Source organism: Natrix helvetica (genome assembly GCF_964273705.1).
Source record: "Natrix helvetica genome assembly, chromosome: 7".
Lineage (NCBI taxonomy): Eukaryota > Metazoa > Chordata > Lepidosauria > Squamata > Natricidae > Natrix > Natrix helvetica.
In genome coordinates, this window is record NC_138558.1 from 28,454,897 (window position 1) to 28,481,411 (window position 26,515).

Here is a 26,515-nt window from a genome sequence, read left to right on the forward strand (position 1 = left end):
CTTGGCTTTTTTGTTTGGGCTTTTCTTTTTTATACATTATAGTAATAAAATTAAAAAGGTAAGTTGATTTGAAAATATGATTCCATATAATAATAATGTTGCACAAACAATGACATGAGAAATATCAGCAATGGTGCATTGGCTATCTGCAAGAAATATTATTTGCCAGCAAGCAAGAATGGGTAGGGCCACAAAAAAAGACAAAGTAATAGAAAATGAAGAAGCTAAAGTGCTCTGGGACTTTAGAATTAAAACAGACAAAATATCTGCTACACAACACCCCAGACTTGACAATTGTTGATAACAAAGGCAGAAAAGTCTGCATAGGGGACATTGTGATGCCTGAAGACAGCAAAATAGAAGGAAAGAACTTGGGGGGGGGGATTACAAAATATATAGTCCTGGAAATAGAAGAACAACAACTGTGGCAAAAGGAAGAAAAGATAGTAGCAATACTAATAGATGCCTTGGATGCAATTCCAAAACATCTGGAACATCACTTGAACATTGACATTGACAAAATCCTTATCAGACAACTGCAAAATGCAGTTACATCCTCCTGCAGTGATACCTTTAATACTATTAAACAACATCTATCTATCCCACATCTTTGGGAAGGATTCAATAGTGAACAGAAATACCCAATCCAGTCTAACTATCTGGCTGATTGTATGACCAACCATAATAATTATGCATTCTACCGTTCAGCTGACAGATTTTTAATGGGTATTTATTATATTGTACCCCAACTTCCAACAACTCTCTTTGTTGATTACACAATATGATTGCCTAAGTCAGTCAGTTTCCTTGCATGGAGAAATCTAGGCTTGAACCTAAATTTCACAAATCTAGGAAGACATTTCAAGAACATTCCTATTCAAAAAAGATGCTTTTCCAAGTTCAAGTAGAGACACTTGATTTTTGTAATGTGTTCCTTTGAGGAACCCATTGCAATTAGCTTCCAGAATAACAAGCACAGAAAGTAATTTCCTGTATTTTCCTTTTAAACAAATCCTTATATATTTTTGTAACTTGTTTGATAGGTAATATTCTGTAATGTTCAGGAGTAAACAATTAAGAATCTAAATAATGTTTTATAATCTTAAAGAAAAAGTTTGAGTTCTTATACTAGACAACATTGAAATTTATTCTTCTAAATCCAGGTTTGAAGGCATTTACAACAAAGTAAATGATAGGACTGGTAGATTCTTTAAAAGTAAAATAAATTATACTGCTAGACATACATAACCCATATACTTTGTCAGGAAATCAAATTACTCTGTTCATTAGATAATGTTGAAGTATTAATTAATCTGCATGTACATTTAGAATACATATAGAGTATAGAGTACCAGTCATACTACCTTTATGAGCTGTTGAACATGCAAACTAGTTGTTTTATTAATTATGATTAATTTTAAGAAATATTTATTGAAAATTATTAGTTTTTTCATTGGTTCACAGCAGCCTTTAACCAGCATCCAGACCTTCTTTTAAAAGGCATTTTTGCTAACCATAACCAAGCATCTTAGAGTGACATCTGCTGGTATATATTTGAACCTCGGAAATGCAATCCTTATCATAGTAACCCTGTGTGAAAATTTTGTTTTATAATATTGAAACTAAATATTTCCCACTGCACTTCAGAAACATCCATTTTCCCAGTTTTGTTTTGTCATTTTGTTAATATATTCACTCACCTCTGGAAGGTCACTTGAATTCATTAAGCATAATTAGAAAAGATGACATTCACTTCAGGTGGATAATGATATGCTTATTTACTGCTGACTCTTTCACTTATTTGAAAGTAGTTTCCAAATAGTAAATAATTTCCAGATAATTAATTTTGAATAGGAAAAAAAATCAATGATCAAATGTTTTATTTTTCTATTAGTTATTTTCAGGAAAATAATAATCAGCAATCTGTACTATTTATTTGGGCCTTTAATATATATCATGTGCAAAATTGGAGAGATATCCATTGAAATCAGTATCAGTTAAATTCACTAAAACTAACTTAAATCTTATTCATTTTAGTAAACCTGCTATAAAGTTCTTTCACCACAACTCATCCTAATTTTCTATGGTACTTGAATTTATCCAGAGATAAGAAATTCAGAGTTAAACTGAGCAGCAAAGAACTCTGCCGCCATTCCTCCTTTGTGTATGTTACACTTTATCCTCACTTCTTTAAAGTATAAAGCATTTCCAGTGTATTTCTGCCACTATCTTGCACTGCCAAAAATATGCCTGCAAAGGATTTGGTGGAGCTAATCTTGTAGTCCCGGTAGATCTACAAAAATATGAGAAGAGTAAATTAAGACTACCAAATCACTATGTTGTGATATGAAGGCCCTATGAATTATACTCTGCTAGTCGTTGCTGACTATTATAGGCAGTGCTTATCTCCCTTTCAATGACATTCATTTCTGTGGTTATGTGGCCAGTGTGATGTCACAGAGCACTATTACCTTCCCATCAAAGTGATACCTATTTACCTATTCACATTTGCATGCTTTTGAACTGCTAGTTTGGCAGAAGCTGGGCCAAGGATGGCAGGTCACCCCATCGCATGGTGTTCTGATCTCGAACCTGGGCTGACAGCTTTCCAGTCAAAAAGCTCAGTGTCTTAACCGCTGAGCCACCCCACTGCCTTTAGATGTACAGCGTAATACATTTTCCTGATAGTTTTTACATAACACACAGCATGGAATACATAACACAAATCTTCAAAAGTTTATGGATGCACAAGGGGGTGGGGGTTGAGGCCAATGAAACCTCCGTCCAGAGGAATGATATTCCAGGGAGCTTTTGCCATGGCAGATAATTATTTAACTATAAATTCTAAACCTAATTTTATTCATTTTAGGAAAGGTTGTTTTTGAAAAGAATTGATTATTTTGTAAAACAAAGATAGAATGGAAGGCAATCCCCATTGGAATTTGTTGAAGTAAATGTTGCAATATATATTATATAAGTCACTACTGTAAGTTCTTTCAGTTACCTCTCAAAGAAATGCAGATTTCTTTTTCAATTTTTCATTACATAATCAGGGCTGGGAGAAAGAAATAAAAATAGTAATTCCTTCAAAACAATGCAAATATTACACTCTTTTGTGAATATTTTTAGAACTGAAAAAGAATTGAATTGCATGAATCACATGCAGTGTTTCTGTTACATTTTGAAATTTGAATTCCATTCTTTAAAACATACTTTCATTTGGGAGAAGAAAAAATATCTTAAGGACAAACCATTTGCTTTGTGTCTGATAATTCTTGAGCCAAAATATGGTTTTGTATATTTATTAGTTAGACCTTATTGGACTTGGGGTGCAAATTTAAATACCAAATATATGTTTTAAAAGCAGTGCTGAACAAGTTTGAAGTAATTTTAAATATTGTGTTCTACAAAGCGGGTATGTGAAACGCTTATATTTTATATACAAACAAAAATGTTTAATTTCATTTTGTTAATCTTCCTGTAGATTTCAGAATGATTAAATTAACATAAATTTAAGCCTTCCTTAAAGTAATCATAAACCTGTTTAGGGAACAAAGCCTCACTTCTTTGAAGTCAATAGCCAAGGATTTCAAAGAAGATATAAAGCTACTTTGAAAAGTTTAAAGAAGTTTGAAATGACATCCCTTGAAACAGCTACAAAGTAAAACTTTCCCTTTGCTTTGGTGAAAACCATGACAATCTTATGAAGCAGTAAGAAATCTCTTCTATTCTGCCACCAACTTCTGAATTGACCCCATTATTTGGAAAAACCAGAAGCATGGAAGACTCTTAAATACCTAACATTATTATCAAAGGAAGTAGGCTGACTTTTCTAAAGACTCATGTTTTATAAGTAGAAGGAAGACCCTTCAATGAAAAAAATAACATAAGCGTTTAAATATATCTCCTTCAAATCCATGTAACCAAGAATTTCATTAATTAAAAATCATATATAATTCAATAGTCATGTGAACCTACATTCATTACATATTTTAAAAGGCAAACTTATTAAATTGAATGTCTCATATTTGTGTATGAAAGAGCCCGCTGCTACAAGGAAGTTGCTAGTTCAGATGTATAGTAACATATATTACTATGTATTTTATATATGTTATATAGTTGCATCTATTATAACCATAGTTTAGTAGCATATTTCTATGATTAGTAACATATTACTAGTATTGTTTTTGGCTTGTGTCTAATATTAAGCTTTAAAACCATTTGACTGACTGACTTTGAATATTTAGCATTTAAATATTTGATTTTATTATGTAACATTCTTATAAATCTTTCAAATGCCACATGGGTCTGATAATCCCAGAATAATTTATATTTTATAATACATGGTATCTACTCAGAATCAAATGCACAGAATAATTCCAGTTCAAATATTTCCTTTTTATTATTTGGGATTGAATTATACATTTGCTTAATTGTGAAAGTTCTCAAATATATTAATTATAGGTTACTAAGAAATTTTTGTTTTATTGATCTCCTTACAGGTGAAACTGCTGCTCCTCGGGCAATCTTGACTGGACATGATTATGAGATTACCTGTGCAGCAATTTGTGCTGAACTTGGTATAGTGATAAGTGGTTCTAAAGGTACATTTTATTTTTTAAAAAACTTTTCTTGGAAATATTTATTTCTTATAATAATGAATCTTAACATGAAGTTGCTTATACGTTTAGAATATCAGTTTCCTATATCTGTGATTTCATCATGGATGAAAGGACAGATCTTGGATGGATGCTGAAGGTAGACCTAGGAGCAAGAATGATGGAGTGGACCTGGTGATACAGGACTCTTTGTGGTGTACAAAATGCTGCCCCAGTGGTGACTGGATGTCAGATCCTGCTTGTTAAGTTTGTCTCCAGGGATCAAATGGGATTGTTCCTTTTTTGCCAAAGAGATTGATACTGCGTAGCCAACTCCCTGGCTGGACTCCATGGCTGAGTTTGTGATGGAGTTCTCAAGGTTTATGGTTTTGAGAGACTTTAAACTGTCTTCTCTGATCATTTCCATCCCTGATTCTAGTGGGGCTGCACTACTGCATACAGAAATGTGTGCAATTTGGATGTGTTGCAGTACTCAAGTCTCTTATTCAGAAAACAAGTGTCAGCTGTGGCCAGGTGGGCCTTTGTATAGCTTTGTGTTGTGTGCCAATAGTTTGTATTTGTCCCATTTAGTTGGGCAGAAGGGGCATGGTCCAATTCCCTCAGTAAGAGATTGTCACCTAGAGGGACCCAAGTCCACAGCCTTTTCCATAGCTCTGCCTTCCTTCTGGCACATTGTACTGCCGTACATCTGGCCCTGACTCTGCTCACCTTTCAGAAATTTTGAAGGCATGGTTGTTTTCCCAGGCTTGGGGACTGGGAAAGTAATTGAGCCAAAGCTATTGATTTGTAGCATTTTCAGGAACTTCTTTGTGTTGGTTTTGGAAAATGTATTTTGTATATATTATATTTATAGTATATTCCTTAAACTTTATTAGCAACCCAGTTGCTAATAGATAAATAGATTCAAATAAACAGACACACACATTTGCTTCATAATATAAATATTATGTGGTTTTTATGGCTTTTAAGGACAGCAGTAGGAGCAAAAAGGTTTGGTTAAACAAAGTCAAAGAATTGGTACAATCACAGAAGGAGCAACCTGTTACCCTCCACATAATTCTGTACTTCCCAGAAGCTCTAATAATAAGGCAATTCATAATTGGTTCTGAGAACTGTTGTACCGCAACATCAGTTTGTCATCTGTACATCTACCAGTATATATTAACAACTATTAGATACTATTTAGAACTGAACATTAAAATCACAATTATTTTTGTTTTAGTAAAGCCACATCAACTTATTATATTTAATCAGAGTTAATGCTGAATATTTAATGGCTGTATTTTTTTAACCTCCCTCATCAGAAGGATCATGTCTCATACATTCTATGAATGGGGATCTGCTGAGGACATTAGAAGCTCCTGAAAACTGTGTGAAAGCAAAACTTATCCAAGCATCAAGAGAGGGTCACTGTGTTATATACTATGACAATGGCCATTTCTGTGTATTCAGTGTAAATGGAAAACTCCACTCCACTATGGAAACAGATGATAATATCAGGGTGAGTATGTTATATTGAAGTCTTATTTTTAAATTCCAGGTCCTTTAAGATATATTTTACTCTTCTATATTGTATTTGATAATTATTGAATACATGTATAGTTTATAAATTATTTAATATCACATATGAAATAGCTGTAGCATCTTCATCAGTAATAACAGACATTAGTTTGGGAGTTACTTTTTAGCATGTACATAATTCAAAATAGAAATGATGTAATATTTTCTTGCACAATATGTGTACACACCACTTTTTTTAGACTGTGGGCCATACTTGGCTTGAATAGCACATTGGGGCTAATCTCCAAAAAATGGCTACAGGAAAAAACATTCAATCCAATTTAAATTGAATAGATGATATTATTGTATTTTGTATATTCAACAATGTACTATCTTTTTTAGAAATTCATAGCAACTTTTAAAGTGCATTGCACCCAAAGCTCCATACTTAGTCCAAAAATTATATACACAGTGCCCATCACTATGGAAGAGCTTAATGTCTACACATAAAACTATATCCACATTTCAGAAAAATATTTTTTTATTATTATTTGTTTGATAGTTGTCAGAGAATGGATCGATCTTACATAGCCTTCTGGTTTCACAAAATACTGGATATAGGTTGCATACACAAATCTGATTCTCTCTATAGTACAAGGTATTATTTAGTCAGTTTGGTCTGGTTGCTAACAAGAGTCGTTAAAATTTTAACAACAACAGAGAAAGTGAACAGGGTAGTTGTGTAGACAGAGCAACATCAAACAAGAAACATTTCTGGTTCCTGAATGACCTAATTGCACTTAGAGAAGTGCTTACTACCAACTGCGGCTCCATATGTACTTAGGAATTGGAAAAAGTAACCCATTGTGCTCTTGTGCTACTTTTTGTTTACCATGGAACCAATCTACATTGTTGAGCTTCTTGGGTGGAGATCAGACTAGAGTGCCACTATTGCAACTGTGGCAGAACATGAGAAACCCCTAGAGCAGTGGGTCTCAACCTTCCTAATGCCGCGACCTTTTAATACAGTTCCTCACGTTGTGGTGACACCCAACCATAAAATTATTTTGTTTTCCGTATTTTTTAGAAAATATGTGTTTTCCAATGGTCTTAGGAGACCCCTCTGAAAGGGTCGTTTGACCCCCAAAGGGGTCCCGACCCACAGGTAGAGGATTCATGCAGAGAAGAAAAATTGTGACAATCTGAATGCCCCGAGTGTGGGAAATATTGAACAGCTTGTGCCTCCAATGATCCATCTTTAACCTTCGATGTTACTTTGTTTCCTGGGAATAAATCTACAATAACCTTTATTTTGAGGTTATTTGCCTCACAGAGTCCTATTTTTAGTTGATTGTTAGAAGTCATTATTGTTCAATTTAGATAACACATTTGAGGTATTTTGCAACTGTACCTGCTCAAATTGGGGAGTTAACAAAAGAGTGTTGGAATATTATAGGCATGTTATAGCCGTGGGTCTCTTATCCTAATTCTTCAGCTTAGTGATTTTGTTTTATGTTTCCTACAGTAAAAATGCCAATAGCCGCTTTCTGTTGTGATAATGTTGTCAGCTGGGTCAGTAAATCTATAAAATATCCTGCAATCTTTTGCTGGGTAAAAACAATTTCCACAGTGTTGTCACTTGCAAGGCCATTTCTTTATGCAATGGAAATTCTTCTCTATCCAGGCCAATGGGATATAGTATATACAATCCCATGCTATTATTTTTTTCTGAACAGTCCCAGATGAGTTTTAGTCTCAAACAATTCATGGTATTTTCCCCAGAGCTTCTGTATTTTATCATTTTGTAAGTGAAGTGGTAACTGAAAGATTAAAACAACTATGTTCAAAATGTCTCTGACCAAGGCACTAAAGTCCTGCAGCTTCACAGTTTGTACTTATAAAATATTGTATATGGAGTAAAAAATTTATTTGTTGAAATATTTCAGAATACTTTCTTATATCCATGCAAACTTGCTTTGCCGAAAGTTGAATTTCCAGTTGTTTTATTTAATCTCCTAACTATTTTGTACACAAGTACAAGAAATGCTACCAAAAAAACTTTAGGCTGTCTGGATATACTCAGAGCGTAATCAAAGCTTTCCACCTGTTTTTGTTTTAAATATTGCATTTCTCAGTAGAACTTTGGCTAACAGAATATCACAGCAGATCTGCTTTACAGTGTTTAGATATCTTAATGAATAACTTAAATCTAAGTTGGCAGGCAGTCCAAAGAACTAAAGTTATTCTACCCTAAACAAGGCCAACATGCTATTTCACCCAACGGAACCAATTTATTTTTCTTTCCTGAGTCTGTTTGGAAAAGTCAAGTATCTTACAGTCTCCTGCTGCTTTATACCAACATTGTCAGGCTGACAGGTCTTGGGATTTTTTTGTAAATAATGGTCTTTCAAAAATCTGCGTTTTGAGACTCTTCAGTAAAGTGTGAACTAGAAAGAACACAATTTTTTGAAGCCCCTTGTATCTGAAATAGTAAAATTCCTAATACTTTTTACACTAAAACAAATTAGTCTTACACTTAAACCTTCTGCTTTCCAATTTGACAAATATCACTTTTTTTTAATTTGCTAACTGTTGAGGCTAAATGTTGAAGGCCATGCTATATAAAAGTGAAATTCTGATGTCTGCCTTTGAAGCTTAACTACATTCTTTCCATTCAGTTTCCATTCACAATTAGATAGGTCAGTGAAATTCCACATCTATTTATAAAGTCCAAATCCCATTATTTTTATTCCAGAAATACACTCAGTTCACTGATAGATGTGTTAAAGATTAATGGCTTTAATTTACCTTCTAGTATAGCATTAATAAAAAGCCTCCAGTATAACACTCAAATGAACCATAACCGTGGGGTTAATAGATTTTCATCAGCTTAATTTTATACAACTGTAGCAAATAATTATTTGTCATAGTCTTCACTGCAATTTAAAAAATATCCTTAGGATAACCATTTGTGAAACAAGGAAAAGAAAGGAATTGATTTTAGTTATAACAAATGATCTTTCAAGTAATTTATACTTACTTTGTTAGCTAGTATCAGTCTTGCATTTTTTTTAAAACAACGTGTTAGGTTTGCCATTTTTTCCATCTCCGGTCATTTATATACAAGCAATGTACTCAATATTCTTCACCTATATTGCTAGGCATCCCAGTGTAGCAAGTATGGAGGGAGGGTGTGGTTGTAAAATTCTTAGCACATATTTCAGTCTTGTAATTTGGTAATAACAACTGTGACATGAAATTTGGATATACGCACATTTTAAAAGGTGATTCAATAATTAATACATTAAAGCAGATGGATTAGAAATGTTATAATGGCAAAATGTTCTATATGGCAAAAGTGTCTTGATGAGACAATCCTCGAGACACTTCTTATTTTGTCTCAATGATTGTCTCATTGCATTTCTATGGATATGAGGTTTGTAAGACTCCCTTAGGCTCAAAATAGTCATGCTGGCTTCATGCCTTGTAAAGTGGAGGATCAATAAAAGAATACAGCCATGTGGATTGGTCTTCAAACCATGCTTTGATTTGGAATTGAAAGGTTTCGTGAATTTCTAAATCCTTGTATATAAAAAATAGAAATCATGACACACTCTTGGTCATAGATAAAGTAAAACATGTGCTATTGCCATTCTCTCTATCTTCAAAAAACCATAATTATATACAGATCTATTGTTCATTAGCAATAGTAGCCAGCATCAGTCCATAAAAAGTATATATTCCTTTTTTTCTTAGAGTAACATGTATCATAAATACAGTAGAATTCCAGAAGACTGGGATTGTTCATTTTATAGCAAGGATGCTTACAACCTATCATTATGGCTTCTTAGTGAATTAATACCCTAGAATCCAAATAGCACTAGTTCTCACTATGTTTAAATTCAAAAATAATGATTAAAATACGTGTTTATTTAACCTCTCTTTTTTATAGATCCCACCTTCATAAAAAGTAACCTGGTCTTATGACATGATAATTAAGTAATAGCATTTGAGGAATAAAAAGTTAATGTGAAAATAGTTTCATTATTTCAAGTCACTTGTCTTGATCTAGGCAATCCAGCTGAGCCGTGATGGGCAGTACCTCCTCACAGGAGGAGACAATGGAGTTGTTATGGTATGGCAAGTATATGATCTCAAGCAGCTTTTTGCCTATCCTGGTTGTGATGCTGGAATCCGATCCATGACTCTTTCATATGACCAAAGGTGAGAGTGATTTGGATATTAATTTCCCCCGCCTTTTGTTCTGTATTTTTATACTGATAGCAGAATTTAAAGCACCAAATTTACTGAAAATCATACACTTCATATAAGGTTTTTTCAGTTAGCATGCACAAATCAATGATTAAAAGAAACATATTTATTTTATAGTGATATACTGGTTCTGTTGAAAGTGAACAAATTCCTACTTCAAAATAGCCAAAATTGGGGGGGGGGGGGAGTGAATGGAAAGATTTCAGAATAACAGGATTCTATGCTGTATTAAATCCCATTTGTTGCTTCTCAACTGGATTTGCTAGATGTAATTGAACATCTCCAAATACACTAGTTTTGGATGAGACATTTAAATTAATCCCAAACTTGGGCAACATTTTTTGCAGTAAAAAAATATGTTGCTGATGGAATGAGAAGAAACATTAGGTCTTAAAACTATTGAATTTTCAAACACAACTTTAGTTGTGGTTTAACTTAATGTTCATAAAGCTATGTATAGGTAAGTGCTACTTCAGCAAAATGATCTTTTTCTGCATATTTTTCCTTCACAGGTGTATAATGACAGGCATGGCTTCTGGCAGCATAGTGGTTTTCTACAATGATTTCAACAGGTGGCATCATGAATACCAAACCAGATACTGAAATATGAATTAAACTGGTGTGGCCGTGCAGCTCTTCTCATATGGAGACTTAAAACATACACATCTCTCTTTAGTATCTTGTCATATTCTAGATCTTATAAATAGTTAATATATCTGAATGTAACTTAAATTTGCTGGGAGATGCTATTTTTTGAAGTTAATTGCTATTTTTGTAGACTTTGCTTGACTTTTTGGGATGGGGAAAAACAGAAGATGATTGTTGGGGTTCTGTAGCATATAAAGAAAATCTATATTTTATAGTCATAGTAAATCTATTTTGATCATTATACTGGGGGTGGGGAGACTGTAATGGGGTGGCTATAATTCTTGTATTAGCTATATTATGAAACATGTTTCTCATGTAAATCTTTATAATCTTATGGAATATTTGATTTTAATGATGGAAATTGTTATAACAAAGGAAGTTGGTTATAATACCTGCAGTTATAATACTGACATTTTAAACTGTGCTTATCCCTCCCTTCCCTTTTGTCTTGTACTTTTACAGTGATAGCAAACTTGAAGCACTGAATTTTCTGAAAATCAAGAATATTTAAATTATGTAATTTTGTTTTCACATCTGTGTAATGATCAAGCGTGATTCTAGATCTAGGTGATTAGTATATCTTTTAAATTATTAATTTGTTATTTTATTGTATGGTTGAGAGAGAAATAATCATAAGCAGAATTTATACATCAAGCATATTTTTGTATCCTTTCATCAGGCCCATTCTTCTTCAAAATTAAGGTCTATTTTGAGGATTTTAGAAGTATTCTATTATCTTCTGTACTTTTTGAAACCATGTGTGGATCCAAAAAAACCCCACTTGTGCTGAATATCTGCTATTTTCCTTCAGCACCTAAAATGGAAAAAGTTATTGTGTGCCTACAAAAACAACTAGAGAACTGTATTGCACAAGCCTTATATTGATTTTAAAAACAAGACATGTTCCCATCAAATCTGATTCAATCATGCTGACAATCTCTCTTCAAGCTCTTGGGAAACTAAATAAAATGTATTATGAACAATGTTATTTTGGTGTTGCATAAATTCTACTTAATATATGATTGCTGTGCAAAATTCTGTAATTATATATGTGAAAAGTATTGTTTTTAGTATGCAAAAATTATTTCTTGATAAGTTGATAAGTTGTCATTTAAGATTTGAAATTTACATTTCTCTGTCTTTATTGGTATATAATTTCTTCAACTAATTATTTGAAGCAATTTGTATGTTTTTTTCCTAATATTCAAATAGCCCTTCTTTATATGAGCATCAGAAAGGGGAAAACTCAGTTTGAAACAAGATATGAAATAAAAAACGCATTTGTATTTTAATGTTTCATTTATTACAACAGGAACATAACTTGCTAATAAGAAACAATGCAGAACTTTGAAAACAAAATGATTGTAAATCTTGTCTTTTAAATAGGAAATTTTGGTTATAGTTACTGCTACATGTACCAAACATTTTCAGAGAACACAGCAAATGCCAAATGTATATTTATTGCTACACTTCTGTTAGCACAGACCTAACGCCATCTACAAATTTTGCTCCTATGTGTGTAATGGATGATGGGTGTGGCCTTGAACTTTGCAAAGGTAGTCATACTTTCCTCTCCCAAGCCATCAAAGATTTTATTGATTATACTCAGATAATAGTTGATCAAACTAGAAAACTGGCTATGCTTATATTGAGAGACATGACAGTTTAAAAACCCTGAGCACAGTTGCACTACAATGTTAGATTCTTTTAAAAAGCACTGTCTTCCACTGAAATAGGAAATGTCTAAAGATTAATCACCAAAATCAAGAACAAAAAGTAACTCTTGCTCCTAAACGCTCCTTCCTTCTCATTTTGAAGTCAAACTGACATTTTAATATCTGCAGTCACGTGTCGAACTTTACATTGTTCTTCATTACTTTTTGTGCTCCGTGTGAAACCAAGGCATTGTTTAGATTTGATAGGACAGGAAGAAGATTCAAGCCCCTATTCTTCTATGCATTCTACTAAAAGTCCGGTCAACTGTCTTAACTACAGCTGCTAATGAAAGACGAATGCTATATGTGTTTCATAAAGGGCTTGATGCAGTGTGTCTGTTCTTTGGTTTTCCTTGTGCTTAGAACAGACGTGTCCTTGTTTTGCTTTTGTTTGTTTCTTGAACGGGATGTGCTTTAGATTTGAGGCAGGAGAGTTTTATTGGGCAATTTCTTGTGCCACTGCAATCTTTCGGATGCCAAAATATATTCGCAGAGAAAGACTAGAAACCCAATTTTTTTTTAAATTTAATTATATCAGAAAAGAATGGCCAATGCATGGATGGTTTTTCACCAGGAACATTCCATCATCTTTAATAGTTGGCCACATGGCTAGTGAGCTGATGAAAGTTTTTTTAAAATCATTTTTATGTAAAGAAATTAGAATATAAATATTTATAGTCCTAGTAGAATGTGGAAAGAGGTATAACTATTTGAACATTGGCTTTAAAGTATACTGGGTATGGACCACCAAATTTTAAACAATTGGAACCCTTAAGACGGAGGGGAAAAACTAAATTAAAACTGAATTTGTACTACATATTAAACATTGAGTATGATGCTAGAAATAAATTAAAAGCTAGAAATCATAGTCATTAATCTGGTTTCTCCTCAGATCGTATAAATCTTTTATCTTTTATTAAAGAAATTATAGGCATTAAATTATGCTAATATAGTGCCATTCATATGTGTACAGTTGACTGATTAATCTCAGACTATTCAAAACTAAGCTCCTGAAGCACAGGCACAATATGGTCTTGATTTTGTTTATGTTGACTGAAAATTGAGTATTTAAGTCTGAAGTTTCAGGATTGCAGTCTGAATTGATTAGACTGAAGACTGAAGTTGAATTTGACAAAGGTAATACACAAGAGTTGGTGGGAACATTGCCACAATCCAACATTGAAATTGATCCCTATTTTCCACAGTTTGAAATCAATAATGTTGAGTAATACTGATTTCATAGGGGCTGTTGAAATCAAGAATATAAAAGAGGTAGTTCTTTTTTCATTATTACAGGTAAGAACAAGAGCCAGTATTAGTATGCAGAAGCAATACTGATCTGAATAAATAATCTGAGTAAAATAAGAAGGGAGGAGGAGGAAAAAAGGAAGGGGATAACATGGAAATTTCAAAAAGCATAATTTGGGAAAGTAATTTAGGATCCATTACACTTGCTGAAATATAGCATCAGCAAGTATACATCTCTTAAAATATTTATATGTATTTAATAATGGAAGAAATAATTATATAACTAATACTTCAATCTGGGAAGCTTAGAGGGCAACTTCATACGAGATTCATGGAGATGCAAAAATTGTTTCTTTTAAAATGTAATATTTAAATATTTGGACCTGAAATATTTGAAATATATATTGCTTGGGTTTTTTCTTTTAGTAACGTTTGTGTAGCTCTGCATAAATCTTCATAGAAAGTTTTAAAAGAATATGCTTAATATTTATAGAAGCAAACAGAACACCTGAAATACTGCACAAAGAAATGTCCAGATTTTTTTAAAATTATGCTCAACAATTATTTTTACATTAGACTTGCTTAATGTGTGCTACTTTCTGGTAATTTTGTGGACCAGTTTTAATACAAGAGTTACATCAGGGATGGGGACTAATATCTTTAATTTGCACTAAAAGTGGCCACAGCAAAATTAAGTATACTAAGTATGCTATCATACCTAAAAAAATAAAATCTCTTAGCAGGCATTCTGATTTAAACATATAAGCAAATGTTAAGGTGAAGACAGTCAAGTGTAAAACAAAATAGTATCTGGAAATAACTGAATGACACAATTATATAGCTATACTCAGAATGTTTTCTATTGTAATAACATACACCTGAAACATAAAAAGAAAAAAAACCAGCCTGATCCCATTAAATAAAATTATGTTATCAAATTTGAGAACATAATGTGTACTCAGAATAGAAGGAAATCAAGATAATTACTTATCCTGGATTTGCTTTATAAGTTCTCAAAAAAATTACTACTTACTCTTTTGAAGAAAAATGTTTATTGCAGTTCTTAGTTCTAATGTAAAGAGCTAATAGAAAATGATTTAAAATTGTTAGAAAGAAAAAATAAAACAAGCAGAGAACATACAATATTGAAACAAGCATTAATATATAACTTCATCTACCCTTCACTGCACATTTAGCATTATAGTTCCCCAAACATTTGATGACTTTCTTTAAGAGTGGGCTAATTAAAAAAATACAATGCTGACAGCATTCTGTGTTGGTGACTAGTAGTTCATTTATTACACAAGCTTGCTATAAATATACTGCTCTTTTTTTAGATAATACACCATGCAGCAAGCTTTCCGTTCCAAGAAAAAAAAAAACATGGTCATTCATGACAGAAAAGGAGAAGCAGGAAACAACCTGTGCAGAGAAATCTTTACTAACTGCAATCTTCAAAACACACTCATTCATAAATGGGGTTGGTTGCAAAATGATTGTCAATGATTGAATTATTCTATATTAAATTCCACATTTTAAATTTATGTTTCTTATCTATGTGATCACTTAAGAGTCAACACCAACTTGATGGTACTTAATCAAAAAGTTTAATGTCAAAGATAAGTGTGCTATCCATTCACCCCATTATTCAAACCTCCACAACATGACTTTCAATATTGTACAAATTGCCACTGGGAATAATCTTGCTTCAAGATTTTAGACCTGCATTTTTAAATTCAAGAAATGAGTCCCGCTCCTTTTTTGTCTAGCATTTCTTTTAGAAAATCTAGACTTTGTCGGGCAAGGCTCCTTAATAGTTATACCTATTTAAAGTTTGTATGTCCAAGTATGAGAAGATAAATTCATTTGCATGATTGAAATTATACTGAACACAAATTCATTTAAAGACATAAGAATTCCCAAATGTAATAGGTAGAGTACTAAAATCTACTGTACATACAACCTGCATCCCTTTTAGACATGAAAAAATAAAGTAGCAAGTTTAAGAAATCAGTAGCTGACCTAGCTGTGGGTTTCATTAGAACTTTTCTTAAAATTAATCTTGCAGGCTCATGACATGCTGATTCAAGGTAGGAAGAGAGTCTGAGCAACTGAGAAGCAGCAGGAGAAGTCAACTTGTGATCAGTTGTAGAAGGCTGAGAAGCAGGAATTATCTTGTGATTTATTTCACATCAGCTTGATCTGGGATTTGACAGCGCTTGTTGCAAAATATCTGATTTTCTTTATCTAGAGCTGTGTTCTAAAATATATTTTTTTAAGAAAAAGGTAAATCACATCACTGACAAGTGTTATACATACATATAATTGTATTTTTAAAAATGATACATGCAAAGTCTGAAGAAAAGGAAAAGTAACTTCTAAGATCTTTTTTAAAGGTGTGAGGTTGTGGATTGTTTGGAAAGTCGTTTCTCATATGCACAGCATTAGTAAGAAGAATTGCATGCCCAGATTGGGCATACTGCAGATCCCATCAACCAAAGAATGATGATTAGCGGAAACTAGAAGACAGGGTTTTTTCTGCTGCAGGCTCTTCCTTATAGAATATTCTCCTCTCAGAGATTAGAATGGCCCCCAAAGCTTCAAAAATTTGGCTATGTATCTGGACCGGGGGGCTTGGAATGTGTGAAGGGTTACTTGGCTAACTATCATGACTACTGTTTCTACTTATTTATTTTGTGGGTGTTTTTTAAATTATTAAGTGTTTTTTAAAATTATTTTAATTGTTTCATAATTTTAGACTTGTAAGCCACCTAGAGTCATGCGATAGAGTTGGGTAGCTTCAGAAATTGAATGAATGAATGAATGAATGAATGAATAAATAAATATGAGATATGATACGATACGATACGATAGGATATGAATAAATCTCCCCAAAAGGCATGGATTTGGCCATAGAGTCACCATATGTCAAGGTGAACCTAAAGAGACAGGTACTTAGAAGATTGTCACTTAAAATATAAGATTGTTAAATGGAAGATTTATCCATAAACAAATAAATGCATTTGTGGAACTAAAACAAACCCTCTTTGGTGACATGAACTATAAAATAAAAAGTGACTTGGCTATTTCAATATCCAAGAATGAATGATAATTCAGACTTGGAGTACATACTTATTAAATGATCTGTTTGTTTCAAAAACATAATTCACTTGTATGTCTATCCATGTGGCAGAGGAATGAATATAAATTCAAAAGCATGCTTAATGTGATTATGAGGAAAGACTGAGAATCAATGAAGGATATACCCCAGATGAGAAACTCAGGATGTAGAACACACCATTATTTGCTACTTTCATGGGCACAAGCAATGTGAATTTCCACAGAATGAATCGAGAATTGACAGAGGACATGGATATTGCTTTCAACAGTGCAAGAATTAGGACTACTACTGAAAAGTGTACAGTAAGGCAATGGGAACATGAAAAAAGTTACTTGAAAAAATGACGTGCAAGAGGATGCAAAAGGATGAAAAGCAAATACATGTAAGAGAATAATTGCTGAAAAAATGAAATTTCACTGTCATAACGATTGTGTCATGTAATGTGTATGTACAGAAAGAAAAGACTGTGGTTAGAGTAATAACCTAAAAAGCAGAACAATTTCAAAGGAAAAAAAAACTACTTTGGAAACAAGTGAAAAGGATTAAACAGGAAGCCTTCATAAGTATGCTATAAATAGTTTAGAAAAGAAAGTTATTATATAAATGAATAGAAAAGATAAGATTGCAGGTGCGGACAATGTGACTGGATAAATGTTAAAATATGGATATCTCTTCAGGAAAAGGTTGTATGAATCTTTAACATACATATGCCTGATGGTTTGAAGAATGTGGTTAGTGTGAAACCACATAGTTGGTAATGAAACGTCTACAAGTAAACAAGCACCAAGGATAGTAACACGAGTGAATGGGAAATCTATACTGTGTTTAGTTCAGTGTGCTTATTAAGACTTTGGGGGAAATTCTGAGTGAAAGGGTTAAATGTGATGTTTCAATGGGCGAATGCAGTGCCTCTTTCTACCAGACACAATATGTATAGACCAGGTATTTTGTCCTTTGGAAAATCATTATCAATGTATAGATAGATGATAGATAGATAGATAGATAGATAGATAGATAGATAGATAGATAGATAGATAGATAGATAGATAGATAGATAGATAGATAGATAGATAGATAGATAGAAAGAAAGAAAGAAGAAAGAAAGAATATTGTACATACAATGGTTGATTTCAGGCAACTGTACAATAGAAGTGAATAGGCTTGGATTATAGGATATTTTAAGGAAGTACTGTTGAGGTTTGGCTGCTGAATGTGGATGTGATGGAATATAGCATGGATGAGAATAAATGGAACATTTACAGAATGGCTCTGCATTTTAGCAGACTAATGATAGGAATAGCACTTAGACTAATATACCACTTCATAGTGTTTTTACAGCATCTCTGAGCGGTTTACAATGTCAGAATATTACTCCCAACAATCCTTATTTTATCAAAGGTTAAGTCAACCTTGAGCCGGTCAGGACTGAACTCCAGGCTGTGGGCAGAATTGGCCTGAAATACCAGGGCTCAGATAGACACTGACGAAAGAACTATAATGGCAATATTGAGATTTGTTGGTTGGGAATGTAATATGCATGCACTTTTTTTAAAAAAAAAAAGTGGTCCCATGATGTTGGTTAAGAACTTGAATGGTTTACTGGAAATGTTACATAAGCCATAATATTGCCATATAGAGTATGCAGCCAATATACCAAAGTCCAATGTAAATTGTATTTGACAGGGAAAAAATGGACCACACAATTTATAAGATATAAATTAATGGTAAAGATTTATGAATTTGTGTTGTTTGATAGAATCTTTGTTGCAAATGGGGAAAAGTTGAATGTGAGAGTGATGATAAGGAAGATAATAGGGAGTATCCAGTATGGAAGTAATGGATGCTTTTTGGAAGAAGCAAAAATGAATATATATAAAAATATGTCTCTCCCTTCTTTATTATGCGGAAGTGAAAGGTATCATAAAATTTAACCAACCCCATTATTATATGTCCTTCAAATAATATAACTTGCTCATGTTATTACTCTTGATTTTTGTTTCTCAATTGTGTCTCAACTGTGCTTGATATTTTTTGAAAAATAAAAATCTAAGAATGGACTGTAACTAGTTTTATAACTTGAATTATAAACTCCTAATATAAATTTATTTTTTTTAACATTAAGTGAGCATGTGACTCAAGCAAGCACATGGCAACAAACTAAACTAAGCTTTTACAAAAAGTTAACTGAAGAAGACATTTTACTTCATAATGGTTCACTTTCATAATAACTTTCATTAGCAGATGTAAGATTTTAGGCTTTATTTCAGATGGACAAAAAGAGCATTTGACTGGTCATAGTTAAAATATAAAAAAAATATTTTGTGAGTTAACTCATAAACAATGTCTAAACATAAAGGTATTACTCTTATTTTTCTTTAAAATTGGCACCAAGGATGTTGTGTAAAATAATGATTGGGGCCAATGATTGAGAAGATTGCAGACCAAAAGTGTGAATAGTCTATCAATTGTTTTGAGCTTGTGGCCAAGCCGCTGGCTGCTTTAGGAATATGATCACAGAAATAAAAATCCATGAGAATATGATGATCATTCTAATTGAAATTGATTATCATAATTTAGCCAAGGAAAAGCTCTCAAGCAATTTCAGAACTATACCTGTGCTATGGAGGAGGAGGAGGAGGAGGAGGAGGAGGAGGAGGAGGAGGAGGAGGAGGAGGAGGAGGAGGAGGAGGAGGAGGAGGAGAAGAAGAAGAAGAAAATAAGAAAAAGAGGGAACGCCCAAGTGTTGTTGGTTTTTGTTTTTTGTTTTGCTTTTCAAATCTACAAAAATAGAAAACATCATGCAGCAATATTGAACATGCTTGAATGGTGCAAATATATCAATGCAATGAAAGCTTGTTGCATGATTGTACTACATCTCTTGACAAAAGTTTCTGTCCAAGATTGTTACAAGGTTACTTCTCCTTTTCTTTCAAACCAAGAATCTTTTTTTTTAAATTGTGGCAAAGAAGCACTGTAATTAGTACATACCATTGCCTTGGACCTATTCAGAGGAAAGCAGCGCAGGCATTGGGAGAAGAAGCAAAAGAAGGAAGCAACGGACAGACACTAGACTTACTGGAAGCAGGACCAATAGCATTGCAACATTTATAAATGTAAATAAATCATTTCAATATTCAAAAAGCAGCACTGAAACCTTCCTTATATGACCTTTATAAGAATCAAAAGAAGAAAAATTGCAAGCCATTCTAAAAATGGTTTTTTTCTGCTTTGATTAAATAATGGTTTTTTAGCACAATTCTTTGCCCAAAAGAAATGAAAATGAATTTTATTCAAGACAATCATGTGAATGGCTGTAAATCGAGATGTATTCACTTGATAAATTGAGATACTTTGTTTTTATTATATTGTATGTGGTGTACTCTTAGGCTAAATAAATTTCATTTTATTTTTTTTCTGTGGTTGATAAAATAATTCCTTAGATGTATTCCTTGGATTCTACCATATCTTATTGTTTTTACACACATATTCTACACAGAAATTACTATTCTTAGCAGAAGATTAAAATACCATGACAATCTGCCAGCATTTTTGTATATAAATCTGAAAAGTCACGCATTACACTCTTGTATTCTCCCACCTCTTCTGATTACATCAGTGGTGGGTTTCTAATGTTTTCCCTACCGGTTTGCTTGTGTGCGTGACACTTCTGCGCATGCACAGAAGCGTCCGGGTGGGTAGGCAGAGCCTTCCGTCACCGATATTACCAATTCGCCCAATCCAGGCCGAACCGGGAGCAAACCACCTCTGGGTAGAAAATGAACACAAATATTCTTCTTATGAGAAATGGAGGAAGCAATTTGGCTTATTTACACCAAGCAATATAATTCAACCTGCAACTTTTTCAACTTATCTTGATATAATTACTCTGTTTTTTAAGTTCTCCAAATGTATTTTGTTTTAAATCACTTATTTTAAGGTTTAAAAGAGTGGACTGAAGGCCCAAACAGTCTACCACAATTTATTTTTATGATCAATCAGATGAGGGCAAAATTCTACGGGCTTTTGATGTTGTTAAGTAGATCCTTAAGGCATTGAACAAAATCCTTCCAAAAATGGGTTCTACTCCCAGCCACCTTTAGCTATGTATGGAGTGATCCTCAAGCTGAGGGACCCTGTGTTTCTTTCTACAGCTAAAACTACAGTTAGTTCTCGACTTATTGCTTGTCGCTTAGCAACTGTTTAAAGTTATGGCAGATCTCCCCATCTCTACTTATGACCCAGATTGGGGTATTCAGCAATTGGCCTGCAATTGTGACCATTTGCAACATCAGTCAACCACATGACTACATTTTTTTGCTGGAAACCAGCCTTTACTTCCAGTTTCCAGCAAAAGTGCCTAATGGAGAAAATGGATTCACTAAACAACCATGGCATTCTCTTAACTGCAAAAAAAAAAAAAGGTCATAAAATTGGGCACTGCCACACAATGACTAATTTAACAATTGGGCTTAATTATGATAGTAAGTCAAGGACTACCTGCATTCAGATTCTTCAAGCAAGTTTCAAATTGCTTAATGGACTTTGGCTCAAAACGCAATTTTACATACTATAATTTAGTTTCTGGAAGAATAGCCTTTACCACCAGGGAGAAGATAAGGAAGGATAAATGAAGTTACAATTACAAGTTTGCTTCATTGCCTAGAAGCAAAGCCAGAAGGCTAGAAATTTGAAAACAAAACAACCAGAACTTCACATAAAAAAGAAACCAGAAGCTGAATTATATTTATGACTAGAAACAAGCTTAAAGTGCAAATTTGCAAAGCAGCTGTGAGTTAGCATTTTAAAATAACTCTATTTAATAATGGATTTTATACCAGATTTTGCTTCAGGATTATCCAAAGTCTCAAAAATACAAAACATTGAGTTTTGAAGTCTCTCAGACTGTCAAGTCAAACTGTCAAATAAAATGCAAGCAAAACAATCAGCCTGTATTATTTTTCTTTGTTCCTCAAATTAGTCTATTTCATCCTAAAATAAAACATTACTTTTAAAGCTGGTCCATGTTAGGAAAAATTAAAGAAGTGATAAAAAATTAACATTTCTGTCTCCATCCCCCTTCAACCTAAATTTGGTCAGTATGTCTAGCAGTCCTGGAAATACCTATTGGTGCTGCATTTTAATGATTTGGTGCAAATAAAAACTGACTGCTAACATAAATAGCATCTTTAAGAACTTTATTGCCAATAGGATATATTTCATGAGATAACTTTTTCTCAGTGCAAATGTAAGAACTAAAGGACAGCTGATTAGGCTGAATTATGGTAAATCACGTGCTTTGAGTAGCACTCTTTACTTTGGCTTAATTGCACAATTTGTAAACAGAACGTCTCAAACTGAACAGTTTTGTCAAATGCTTAAATTTTCTTAAAAATGCATCGATGGCACAAAGAGACATTGACACAGCCATAAAATATGCACTATTACTTTGTATTGAAAAATAACTGTAAAGCTGTATCTCTTCTGGAAAGGGTTGGAAATATCAAATTAGTAAAATAATTGGTAGAAATGATGCACTTGCTTACCATGATAATAGACACTCCTGCGTTTTGGTTATTCTGCTTGGGAAGTGTGTTGTTAAAGTGCTGCTTTAATTTACCTGTTACTTCAGCATGCATATTATTTTCTTGAGAGGCATCATCCTTTTTAAAGAAAATGAGCACACTGTTATTCAACGAAGAAGCATTGGAATGATACAAACATTAGCATAGAGACATCCAGATGAAGAATCCATGATGAAGAATCCACGATAAATGAACAGACACGTGATAAAAAGTGACCCATTTTGGAAACTTTTATCTGAATCTCTTTTTCTTTCTTTTCACCTAGTCATATTCAGGAGAATACTACTGATCACCTACTGAGCTCCTCACTACTCTCTTTGGAACTAAAAGCTTACAATTGCCATTAATTCTTTTCATACTTTCAAGAGCAATGTCTTTCTCAGTTACTTAAGGAAGTGCACCCAACAAGTCTACCTCTTCTATAATTGGCATATATTAAATGCAAGGGAGAGTTGTTGAACCGTTAAAAAAAAATAGCCAGATCAGTATAAGTAAGCACATTCTGCTCCAATGACTTTGTCATTAAGTGAAATGGTTGCTATGTGAAACACCTGAAAGAGAGACAAAGGCAGGAGAGGGAGAGGGAGAGATATGCTGCAAAGATCAGTAGTTGCTGCCATCTTATTCAGATAAATTTCTTTCCTACCTATAAAGTTCTGTCCTGTGCCTCACCCATTTTTTCTCCCCCCCCCCCTCTCTCTCTCTCTCGCAGGGCAGACTTATTGCTTAAACAATCTCTTCCTGAAGAGATTTTTTTTTCTGAAAAAAAGCAGTTTCCTAAAAAGAGCTAACTACAAGTTAACAAGCTCAGCTCTGTGACCTTAATTAGTATATTAGAATCCTTTGGTAGGCTACAATGCTGCCTGAAACTGATCAGACCTTAAACAGTTTCACATTGAACGTTCTTTATTGTGAGTGCATCAAGTTTGGCTCTAAATACATATATCTATCAGAAAATGATTTTTCTTACCATTATATTTGCAAATGGTGGCTAAGTATGCGAATTGCTAAAGGAAGAGTGGCTGTAGGTTGCTATAGAGGCATAACTTAATCTATTTCAAGTGTTTAATATTAGTTGAGCTTTTAAATTTTTGTTTAAACGTGTAATATAATAAAGTATTTTACTCACTGATACCCAAGGATGGTTTAATATCTGAGCAGCTGTATATCGTTCTTCCACATTTACTTGTAACATCAGACTAATTAATTCCTGAGAAACAACAAAAAGATGAAGAAAAGATTCAGCACAATGCACTTTGTGTTAAACAAAGGAGTAGCAAACCCCCAAAGCTGAATAAGCTGCTAAGGACTTGGGTTATTACATCAACACATACAGCAGCACACAAAGGAAGAAACATAAGGCTAGGATGATAACTCAAAGAGTTTTGCAGGAAGACATAACACGACCTATGAGATGCCATGCAAATTCTTAGATGTTACTACACCAATGCACAGAGAAATAATAGGAAACTAGAGTCAAGTTAGACCATAAATAGAATCTGACAAGCACCACTGATACACTGCAAGACTATAAGGGAAAGAGCAAATGTCACTGTAAAGAGGGGAAAAAGGAGGATCCAGGAAACTAAAGAGCTGTCAGCTTTACATTCCTACTAGGCAAGATTCTTTCAATAGTGTTATTTAAATTTAAATATTGTTATTAAATAAGCAAAATGTTATGAACATTTGCATAACAAGTTAACGGAAGCCAACATCTGCCATAAATAATCCATGCCAGTCTAACTTTATCTTATTCTATTAAGAGTCATCAGCTTGATATAATGAGAGTCAGGTAGGCACATTATGTATCTGGACTTCAGCACAACTTTCAACACAATTTATCAAGAATGTTTCCTTAATGAAATTTTAAAATATGAAGTAACAATACAGCTATATGAGCTCACAACAGGGTGTGTTACTGCAGTGAATGGGTGCTTGTTAATGACTTAGCTCCAGTTTGTGTGGAATTATTGAGTGAAGTACCACAGGACTCCTTTTTGGATTCTGCATTTTTCAATTTTTTAAATCAATGACTTGGATGACAGGACTGAGGGGATGTTTATTAAGTCTGCCAATGCCAGAAAGATGGAGATATGGCTACTTCTGTAGAGAAGAGACAGCACATCTAGACAGTTTTGAGCAGTGGACTAAAATGTAAAGTTCTGAATCTGGATAAGGAAAATAATAGGTATGGTACAAGGCCTGGGGAAATATGATTTTCTCTCTCTAAAGTAGAAAGGATTTGGGTGCCCTTATTGATTACTAGTTAAACATGAGCCACCAATGTGCCATAGCTACTAAAAAGACATGTGCTATCATGGAAAGTGTTAGGACACCAGATTGTAAGGAGGAGTTTTTCTATTCTACCATGGACAGACTCTATTTTGAAATATGATTCTAGTTCTGTATACCACAGTTGCAAAAGGACAGTGACAAATGTGAGTACGTTTATATGAAGGCTACCAACCCTATGAGACAGTTTAAAGGAATTGGATATGATAAACCAATTATCATAGATGTCTCAGTGAAGATATGATAGGAGTCTTCAAATAGGAAATGACCATTTATTGTTGTATTTAATTAAAAACTTAGAGCATAAGCTTATTTAAAGCAGCTTTTTTAGGAAAGAAAAATGGGAGGGGGGATTCAGCTATTGTATGTTTAAATAAATTAGTAATAGATTTACTTAAAAATCTATTTGCTGGTGCTTAAATTTAGGCTAATCTTTGCTATAAATGTCAAAGTGTCTGTATGTCCATCCAGCAGGAGAAAAAAGGTCAACAAATACTCTTGGTCTTATTTGATGTATCTGTACAGTGATTTCTAAACAGAAAATTTAATCTTTCACTTTATTTTCAGAAAAGCTATGAATATTTCCTCAATTAGTTCCTCTCTAGTGGTAAGATACAAGCTAAAGATCATGAAGACTGTGGGGAAAGCCTAGAAATCTTTAAACATAGCTACATAGCTATTATATTCCAATGCTCACTTGCTTTAGTATACATATAATCCTTTAGATGTATACCTAACAGATTGTCCCAGTAGGATTAGAAGTATTATTGTCAGATAAATTAATAAGGGTTGTCATCTTAATCTGATTTTAAAAAGGAGGCTCACAATGGGATTTGCATCTGTCATTGTCCCTGGAATGTAGCGATGGGTTTGGTCAAGAAATGTTTTTTTCCCAGCATCTGTGCCAGTTATACCTATTGTAAGCAAATTCAGATTTGACAAGGATGATAAATACCTCAAGGGGAGCAACATACTGTGCTATTTTGAAAGGTATTCAGCAATTATGATTCCCTCAGACTGTAGCTGCCCCATCATTAACAGTTGTTGTCTACAGAGTTGCTGATGAAAGGTTGGTTTGGTTTGTGGATGCAACCAAACATCCCTGAAGTATTTGGGTAGAATCATTCCATCTGTCAACATGAACTTTGGAAGGTTTTGAAATAATTCACACATATTCAGAATGAAGATTTTCATGGCTACTATTTAACTTATGAACTGATTCCTGGGGAAGATGTATAATGCCACCTGACAATAGCTATTCACTGTCTCACATGAAATTACCCTATGTCATTTCACCAATCCAGATGTATGCTTAATTAAAGCAATGCTTTTCTTTCCAGGGTTTGTGTAGTTCTCTTCCAAATCTCACTGTCTCACTGAATCTTTCAAATTTTTAGTGATAAGGAAGAGGTTACACATACACCTACAAACACATTTATTTATATCTGCAACGTTTTGCAAAGAGGTAAACAGTACTTTATTAACAGTTCTTATACTTTTTAGATTGTGTAACTATTC

The 26,515-nt window shown here is 33.4% G+C and overlaps 2 protein-coding genes across 8 annotated transcripts in view; one reads left to right on the forward strand and one right to left on the reverse strand.

Moving 5' to 3' along the window:
• The window catches only part of LRBA (LPS responsive beige-like anchor protein), a 357,721-nt gene extending 345,396 nt beyond the window's left edge, over positions 1 to 12,325 (forward strand). For all 3 annotated transcript variants that reach the window (XM_081959507.1, XM_081959508.1, XM_081959509.1), the window contains exons 54-57: positions 4,503 to 4,604; positions 5,924 to 6,120; positions 10,192 to 10,343; positions 10,904 to 12,325. In XM_081959507.1, the coding sequence (XP_081815633.1) occupies positions 4,503 to 4,604; positions 5,924 to 6,120; positions 10,192 to 10,343; positions 10,904 to 10,994 (542 nt within the window). In that variant the 3' untranslated portion in view covers positions 10,995 to 12,325. The remainder of the gene's footprint in view (positions 1 to 4,502; positions 4,605 to 5,923; positions 6,121 to 10,191; positions 10,344 to 10,903) is intronic.
• The window catches only part of DCLK2 (doublecortin like kinase 2), a 104,536-nt gene that overhangs the window by 27,332 nt on the left and 50,689 nt on the right, over positions 1 to 26,515 (reverse strand). For 2 of the 5 annotated variants that reach the window (XM_081959511.1, XM_081959510.1), the window contains 3 exons: positions 23,835 to 23,915; positions 22,667 to 22,783; positions 12,478 to 16,262 (listed from right to left, as the gene is read on the reverse strand). In XM_081959511.1, the coding sequence (XP_081815637.1) occupies positions 16,185 to 16,262; positions 22,667 to 22,783; positions 23,835 to 23,915 (276 nt within the window). In that variant the 3' untranslated portion in view covers positions 12,478 to 16,184. Of the gene's footprint in view, positions 1 to 12,477; positions 16,263 to 21,958; positions 22,039 to 22,666; positions 22,784 to 23,834; positions 23,916 to 26,515 lie in introns of those variants that run through there. The other 3 variants (XR_014175892.1, XR_014175893.1, XR_014175891.1) reach the window with 3 other exon arrangements.